Raw genomic sequence first — 9,363 nt, 5'->3', positions numbered from 1 at the left:
GTATTATAAATAAATAATGTATTCATCATAGAAGTTAATGAGTTTTAGAGGAATTGAATATTAACACCCTCATCTAATTTTATGATAAATTAAGAATATGTGAAAAGGAGTGATGTGGCACAATCTTAAGAACCAGATATTTAATAGATGAAAATGAAAAATTCTATTCATTATCCCAACACACAACACACCACTTTTTTTTTTCTCTTACCAAATAGTAATATATGAATAATTAGTAAAAGAACTCAATAAGTTTAAAAAGAATAAAATCAAAAATAAAAAGTGTGGTGTGACGTGTGTGTGGATGATGAGTAGCAAAGCTCTTAATATATTATAAACATTGTTCTTTTTTAAAAAAAATAATTTGAGGGTATAATGTGCCAGTGTCCATAATTTAGGCTCCAAAGTGTAAAATACCTAATCATTTAGAGGTGAAAAGTAGACTTTTCCCTAAGTTTCGCCGAAGATGATTATGCAAAAACAGATCAAGAGCACTATTATCATTCCTTTTACAGTGATTTTGCTGCCTGTTATACCATTCCTCTTGAGTTATAATTTGATTTCCAAGCACATTCATACATATATTCCTAATCCAAGCTCTTTTGGGTCTGATTCAACCATCCATGGTGGCCTGTCAAGAAGGAAAAAAGACAAATGAGCTAAACTACAATGAAATAAAGAAAATGAAGATGAATAAGTGGAAAGTTCAATTTAGGGATCAGAATTTCTTTTTTACCTGTTCATTACAAAATTGATTGTTCCTTGGGCAGCACGTTTGAGTAGAACTTCCCTCGCCTCGATGGCAATTCCTTCTGGCTGCAAGAGAATTTCACTAAAAGTTCCAAACATTGTAAAATAATATTTTGATCTCCACGTGATTTATTGTAATACCTCTTCTGGAAACCAAACCCCAGGCTGTGTGCTTCCCTCAAGAACTGCTAGAGCAAACGCAGCTGTTGCATTTCCCACAGAACTGAAAGAAACGAACCCTATAGTTATGATATCTAGCTTCTAGAGCCGCCAGATTACATCAATTGAAATTTATTTACACAAGTGATGTATAACACAAGGGCATCAAGAGATTGAAGGTAACATCAGAGAAAGACTCGGCAGGATTCCCTTGACCACAGTAAATCTCTGGAAAGCAAAATCTTACACAGAGAGTCTCCTGTGACTGAATATACCAACTGCATTGCGCCCATCTGAACACTCCAAATCAACCTGTTCTCCAGACCCCAGAAAAAAAAAAAACAAAACAAAACAAAAAACAAAGAAAATTTGTGCAAAATTATAAGAAATCTAAATTGTTTTATAAACTGTAGACTAGAAACAAATTATAAGCTTTTGTAATTTTCTTAGTCATATTAGTATCTCACCCTCATTGACACGCGCTCTCCAGCAATTCTATCCACTGCTCGAACTAAAGGGTCAAATAGTTGAACTAGTTCTTGGACTTTGCTTCTGTCTCTCAGAAACTCCTGCAATAGTCAAATTATATAGGCTTATTAAATGAAGCTAAAAGCAAGGCAGTTACTGTGGTCGAAAAATAATCAATAGTGAGCCATTTATCTCTTAATTGCTGGTATATTGTTCAGGGCCTTCACATGTCATATAGGGAAGAAACTTTGTAGCACAGTATAAACCATCATAAGAAAACAGGTTTCTGTTATTTTTTGTATGCTAATTTCTCAAGAGACTTGATGGTCAACTAACATCAATTAGATTATCTTGTTAGATAATTACTATGCACTCCCAGGAATGTGGTACGATAGTGATGGATGAAAGAGGCTGATATGAGAGTGATCTAACGTTGATAAAAATAGAGAATGCGAAATTGGATACAAAGACCAATATCGGGAATCTAAATTGTGTCCAAAAGAGAAAAGAGAAGGGGGAAATCAATAATTGATACTACAAGAGCATACCGCAGGAAGAAGACTTGTCATAGCTGCCATTCCCCAATTCCAGTAGAACGGTGCGGTTCCAAACCGAGCACTAACAGTTGGTATTCCTAGGACCTCATGTACACTTCTTACTTCAGGCAAATTCCTGAGAAGATAAAAAATGAAAAAGAAAGTTCTGTTGAGTAGAAATGTTGTAGGACATAAAGAAGCTTTGGAGTGTTGCATTGAGCAGCTATACAGAAAGCAACTGGTTCCATCAAAACAGCATCTAACTGTACAAACAAAGTTTTAATAAAAGTTTATTCGAGGAAGCACAGAAGTGTAAATTACAAATGGATATATACCAATTTCCTTGTAGTCTATAACCTTGTCGGGCATACCCTTTATGACTCTTTACATTTAGCCTAGCCTATAACAAACTAAAGCTTGACTTGGACAGGGCCAATTGAGTTACCTTTACATCAGCTTTTGGGATGGATTCAACAAAGAGGCTTCAATTAAGGTATTTATGAAGTATGTCTCTCTTTTTTCACCAATAATGTACAGACCAGAAACTTGAACATTGGTGGACATAATGGATGAAACTCTTGCATCAGGTGCATGAAATTCACTGCTTTGAAAGCTTTTGTTGCCAACAGAACTTACAGAAGATAAACATCTCTCTTTCCAATTCCTTTTCCGAAGTCAATATTGAGCATCCCACTATAAGGCTTCAGCTTGATCATTTCTCCTGATTGAATAGTCAACCATCATAGTTAGCATCAAGTGCAAAATCGTGTGAGCTATCTAAAGAGAAAAGGAATTCTTTATTTGTATAGTGCTTTTGAAACTGACCTTTATTATATGCAGCCACTTCCTCTCCAAGAAGTAAAAAACTAGTAGCTAAGATAGTAGGACCTGCACCACCAGTGCCTGCTGTGTAGTAGTAGAATCTGACGAGCATATTTGAGTGTAAGTTGCAAACTTTTTCATAGGAAAAGAGGAAAGTAAACCGCTTTTAGCCTTTGAAACACATAATGCAATTGTTTAGCAAACAAGAAAAGATGTTGCATTTGCATGTCATAATTGTATTTCTACATAGTTAATTCTATTTTTTTCCTTTGAGCATGAAGTAGTCAATCAAAAATCATGTTAGGATTATAGATGCATAAGTTTGGTGTGACTGAGATGAGGATACCAGGCTGCATACGTCAGAATGCTAGAATTAAGAAAAATAGAACTCATATAAACACAACCAAACTTAGCCTTAATTTGCAAATAATCAGAGACAACCACATGCATCTTTTTCTGTCATTTTATCCTATCTTTTTCTCACCTCCTAATTGGGTGCTTGGTGGGCTGCTCTGTTTATGTTTGCAGGCCCATGCACAGAGCAGAATAAGTGTACTTCCACAGAGATTGTATTTTTGGCTCAAGATAAATTAACCATTTTACACACTCTTTCTGCAAGGATTACTAATCTTTAACAGTTTTTTCTCACCCTCACTTTTTGATGTCCCTGGTTCTTTGCATCCCGATTGTACTCCGATATACATGATTTTCTTAACACGACTTTTGTACATGCTCAGGGAAAAGAAATGTACATTGGTTTCCTCTCAACTCTATCTATAGTTCTATGTGTCAGCTGTGGTGCCAAACAAAAGAAATAAACATATAAAATTTATTATCAGTAAAAATAACATGTAAAATAAAATGGAAGCAATTACCGTAGTCTCTCTGGCTCACCATTACTTTCACTTCTTGAAGCACGAACTAGTTCTGCTGCCATCACTGCCATATAAATGATGAGAAGAATTAATATCTGGCATGCAGGACCCCAGTAGCATTCAAGAAAACGTTTTTATCTTTCACAAAAAATAATCTGACCTAATTTCTACACTAATGCATATGCGTAGAACATTCTCTTTCATACGTAGTCCCAAGTCCAATATGAACCGTTCCAATATTCAAAAACTGACATAGACAATCCCATGTAATGGGATCATGAACTATTGAGCTTAGATTGGTTGAGTTATACCTTTAAGATACAACTCATCTTAAATTGACAGGGCCCACTTGTCTAAAAAAAAAATATTTTCGCCATTCAGCTTCACCTAGAGCCATGTAGGGAAAGATATTAGAGATGCTCATAAAATATCGCAGGATTCCTTATCTAAGAAACCCTCATAATTTAGTGCATGTTTATTTACTGGAGATCTCTTAGACTTGGCAGTCATGGGGAAGTCTCACTTCAACATAAGCTGCTAAATGATAATCTGTAATAACTTGGGGTTGCCCAGTGGATGCACTCCCCTGGCTCTAAAAAAACCTGGTCATTAAGGCCAAGCATTTACACCTTGCAATTGAAGTGGCGAAATGACCACTTCATTGCAAGTTAATGGCTGGCCTTAACCAGCTGTGGGTTACACAAGGAAGGGACTACATATAGCCCCTCCCCCTTTGCAATGTGCACAAAGTCCAGCATCTCTCTCTGCTTGATCTCACTGCAAGTGCTCTTAGGCCATGGATATTGTGAATATCGCTAATCGTAGTGTGCTCCACTATTGGGATGAATCTTTCAAGCCTGAAGGGCTGAACAAGTGGAACAACTATGATGAAGACAGATGATGTGGTGTTTATGGTTGGAAAGGAATGACAGATGTTTTAATAACAAGGAGCGTGCAATGGGGGAAATCTGGAACTTTTTGTATTCTCTATTTTCCAGTGGTTTTCTGCTATTGTATTGAGGGGAGGGAATGTTCATGAGTTCTTATCTTCTTTCTAGTCTATTAGAATGTAATTAGGTGCCTCTCTTAGTATATTTCCTGTGTACTTGGGCATTGCCTAATTTCATTCACATCAATAAAGATTATTACTTATCAAAAAAAAACTATGATGAAGATCCCATTTTCAGTGCAAGTGAGGTACCAAAAAACTATGTAATTTCTAACATGATCCATATGGTGGAACACAGTGCCCAGATGTAGGAAGAAGATACTCCTTTTAGTGCAAGTGAGATACCGAAAAACTATTTGATTTCTAACATGATACAAATGGTGTAACACAAACCACAGATGATTAATAGAATGCCCACTAACTACCATGTTTAAGACTCCTGGCCCTGCAGGCTGTAACCTAGTATATGGCATTACAGTAAAAGTACAATTACTTCTTTTCTTGTTTATTGATTGTCATTCATTCCTATTAATTTTCAAGAATGTATATTCATTAAGTGTGTTAAAACTTATGACAATAATGAATACGACAGCACCATTGCTCACTCCTGGATAAATTCCTCCTGTTGTTATAGCTGGAATATTTGCAGCTACTGCTCTATCCTTGAAGGATTTAGCACGCCGTGAATAGGTTGTGTCATCACAAACGTCAACATACGCTGTCTGAGGAAAGAGTGAGAAACATTATTTGGGAACTTGCTATATATATTATCTATAGAGTTATCCAAAAATATGTTTTATATATGTACATGTCTGCGAGTGTGCAAGTTGTATATGTTCCCAGTAGTTAATGACTTACCAAAACTTCAGAACAAGTTAGGTTTTAAACTGTAGTAGTTACCTTTGCCTCACCTTGGTTTGTATGGCAGCTTCCAGAACAGTGCACCTCTCTGCCTGTTGGAAAGGTCCAGCAGTATGAACTACAAGATCCACATCTGCCGAAAAACTTGCAAAGTTTAAGGCTAGATTATAATGAGCTACTTGAAGGATGTCGTTTCAGGCATCAACTATAAATTACTGTTCTAGAGAGAGAGAGAGCCTCAAAACAAGATCCCAAGCAGATATTACTTAGCACTCACTCTATCTAGATCTGTATGGCTTATGAAAAAGTCCTTATGGAGCCCAGTAAATGGATGGAGGGACTGATCTAAAATAATAATGTGTCAGCAGAGTTACAAAGTCATCTAAATCCCAGGTATGACACTAAAGGACCGTAGATCATTGATCTGGGAATATATCAATGACTGATTAAGGTCAATTTGTTTACTTCAAGTAAAATATTTACAATGTGAACATCATAGGTTACATATGCAGCGTAAAAAGCATATGAAAAACCCTTTAGAGTGCAAAAGGTTGAAGCCTGTCTTTGATATCATTTGTCCCATGCCACATTTGGACATATACCAAAAAACCGCTAGTCAATATTACAATTGGAGTCCCTTGAAAGTATTATTTTTTTTTTATAAGTAGAGTCCCTTGAAAGTATTATAAATCGCAAAACTTCTCCCTCCCAAGAAACATGGAAATTCCATTTATCAGCCTCTTTCCCATACTCAACCTGGGATATTACAAATGGTTCTCCTTTGTTGTGCTCGTGATTCAAAGTTTACACGCATGTCAAGCGAGTGTTTAGTTAAGAATTCCTTTTTTTAACCTTTTGTCCTCTTTTTCGTTTTCTTTTCCTTTTCAACTTTGAGCCTGTAACAAGTGCTCGCAAAATGTAAATTTAGCAGGCTAAATGTGAATTTTGAGGAAGAAGGCAAAACAAATAGCGCTTATTAATGTTAAATTAAACATTTCATGAACTATATCCACAGCAGTGTCTAACTTAAAACCACTGGACGGTTGCATGTAGTACGCATGTGATTGAACAATATTTAAAATACAGGGACGTTTCATGGAATCAGAAAACTAAATACATTATGAAGTGTTTTTGTTTGGTATAGGTTGCCACTCCGACATACCCTTTAAAGCTGCCTCCAGGGATTTGACATTCTCAATATCGACTTCAGCAAACTGAGAGTTCCCCCCGAGTGTAGTCACCATAGAGGCACCTTTTTCCCTGTCATTAGAGTCAATTTCCATAAAATTTTGGACTTAGAAATAATAATAAATAACAGTGAAGATTTCCTGTGATAAGATAGACAAATGGCATTATAGCAGTAGCTTTTTTTTTTTTTTTTTTTGGAAGATATGAAGAAAATTCCATGCTTTATCCAGTTGAACAAAGCAAAAGAACACAAAAGCATAACAATCTTTTCCGTTTGTTTTCTTTCCTTTCAATAGATTTTCTCGGGAAACGAACAAGAAGCGAGACAAGGAGTGATTCGTTTTGTAGTTCATTCACCTATTACGACCAGCAACAATGATACGGAGGTCGGGACGGAGATTGGAGAGGGCGATGGCTGTTGATCCTCCGACCCGACCCGTACCTCCCAGCACCAAAACCCGGGCATTAGGAGACGAGTTCTCAGGGTGGCGAACCCTGTACTCGCTCTCTTCTTTAGCGCAAGCCAACGGAGTTCTGCTCTTCACTAAATGCATCGAAGCACTCACCGCCATAGCCACCCCAACCTCACTATCTCTCCATGGCCATCCCAACTGTTTTATCTCGTTCCCAGTTCATGTTGATGCTAACGTGGCACTATATGGCCCCTCAATAAATCCAAGAGAAAGTAGCCGTTTTTAGTTTTGTTATTTATCATACATTATATATTATAATTTTTTTTTATTTTATTATCCCTAAACTAATTGAATTTTTTACTTATATCATTCATATGCTATAGCCACCCCAACCGTAGAACAACGCGAGAGTGAGAATGAGACGAATAGTACCAGATTTGACAATTGGACCAAGGGCACATTTGTTTTTGAGATATATAAGATTAAAGTTAAAAAATTGAATAAAATATTATTAGAATATATTTTTTAATATTATTTTTATTTTAAAATTTAAAAAAATTGAATTATTTATTTTATTTTATATTAAAAATTAAAAAAATTATAATAATGAGATGAAATATTTTCTCAAAACAAACAAACCTAAACGTATCCTCATAGTCAAGCCTGTGAAGTTCAACAGGCAACAAGACAGACTTTGTAACGTTCAATGGATACATCAGCCCGAATTTTAATTTTGAAAACCCACTTAATACCAACTAAATTCATATTTGGGCGTTTAGGAAGTAGAGTCCGTGTATGATTTGCATGAAGGGCCTTTAATCTCATCTTGCATGGCCTGCTGCCACCGTAGGTCTTTGAGGACCTGGATGTTGGTCTTGGGCTCTTGAGCATGGGCCTGAAAATTAGCCACAAAACATGCAGGTATAGGATAACGAGTGGAGAGGTAGACCTTAGGACGTCTAGTGCCATCTTGAGTTCTTATAATCGTAGGATTTGTGCGAACTGGACTTAGAGCATTAGCATTGGTTTATGCATATACATATATAAAATTATCTCTTTTGTATATCTATTTTACCATTCAAGCAAAATTTTTACATTGGCTTATGCATATTTGAAACAAAATAATAATAAAATCAATTTTATTATTTTATTATTATTATTACTTTTTTGCTAAAATCAATTTTTTTTATATATTTTACAATTAATATCCACTACATACATTTGACATTAATGATACAAATGTAATAATAAAAAATATAATTTTTTAATAATAATATATTAAAAATATAATAAAATGAAAAAAATATATAATATATTATAATAATAAAATGAATGTGCAAGTGAATATTTGTTTTATTGTTGAAGGAGGGAGAAAATGAAAGAATTGTGTGAGAGAGAGTGGGAGGAGAGATAAATAATTATTAAAATATGATTTGTAGGATGAATAGTAGTTATCCAAATTTGGATAAGCACTATTCATAAGTAGCTAAATATTTAGATATGCATAAGCCAATGTGGAGGATTTTAGGGCCATATTATGCAAATATAACTTTGCATATGCATATGCATAGACCAATGCTAATGCTCTTAGGAAGATAATGGGTGATGGCTCATTCGATGTGGGAGATGACGCAATAGGAAATGATGGAGCCAGAAGAAGGTCGGGCTAGAGGGATCACTGGGGGCTGCTACCATCGGAGCTGAGGGCATAGACTCATGCGCAGCATGCTGAAGGGCTTGAAGAAGAGCACGGACCCGAAACAACTGCAGGTTGTATGAGGAAGGAGACTGTGAACGTAGAAAATGAAACGTAAGTTCATCAAAAATAACATGCAGAGATATATAGATGCGACCTGTGTCCATAGCCATGCATCGATACCCTTTATGTTGGAAAGAGTATCCAAGAAACACACACCGAGCTGATTTATAGGCAAGCTGTGAACATCCAAACGGGGTGAGACATGGATAACATGCACACCCGAAAACTCTTAAATGAGTGCAGGGAGGAGTGCCAAAAACCAGCTCATGAGGAGATTTATTCTGTAGAACTGGAGTGGGTAACTTGTTTATGAGAAACACTGCAGTATGAAAAGTTGTTGTCCAATACTTAGATGGAACGGAGGAATGAGCCAACAAAGTCAAACCCGTTTCAATGATGTGGCGGTGATGACGTTTAGTTAGACCGTTTTGCTCAAGAGTATCGGAACAACAAGAAAGGCGACGAACAATCCCATAAGACGCAAATACTTGTCGTAAAGTGTGATTGACAAATTCACCTCCACCATCGTTTTGGATAATTTTAGGCCAGATGTTAAACTAAGTTTCTAAGAATTTTAGGAAGG

General features: G+C 36.1%; 1 protein-coding gene across 2 annotated transcripts; it reads right to left on the bottom strand.

The window, feature by feature from the left end:
- Positions 1–393: 393 nt before the first annotated feature.
- LOC108994644 lies at positions 394–7,299 on the bottom strand. Of its 2 annotated transcripts, none has more exons than XM_018969933.2 (13): positions 6,966–7,299; positions 6,583–6,680; positions 5,471–5,553; positions 5,155–5,281; positions 3,611–3,674; positions 2,739–2,836; positions 2,550–2,634; positions 1,926–2,049; positions 1,377–1,478; positions 1,157–1,221; positions 892–973; positions 737–816; positions 394–631 (listed from the first exon to the last, which is right to left on the bottom strand). In XM_018969933.2, exons 1-13 carry the CDS (start codon positions 7,178–7,180, stop codon positions 574–576), a joined length of 1,281 nt encoding a protein of 426 aa, XP_018825478.1. In that variant the 5' UTR covers positions 7,181–7,299; the 3' UTR covers positions 394–573. The 2 variants fall into 2 exon arrangements, with proteins under 2 accessions (XP_018825478.1, XP_018825479.1); XM_018969934.2 differs by having other exon boundaries at positions 737–812; positions 6,966–7,249.
- Between the last annotated feature and the right edge of the window lie 2,064 nt (positions 7,300–9,363).

This window comes from Juglans regia, chromosome 14 (genome assembly GCF_001411555.2).
Source record: "Juglans regia cultivar Chandler chromosome 14, Walnut 2.0, whole genome shotgun sequence".
NCBI classification, from domain to species: domain Eukaryota; kingdom Viridiplantae; phylum Streptophyta; class Magnoliopsida; order Fagales; family Juglandaceae; genus Juglans; species Juglans regia.
The sequence above is the reverse complement of the archived record's forward strand: the minus strand, read 5'-3'. Positions and strand labels throughout refer to the sequence as shown.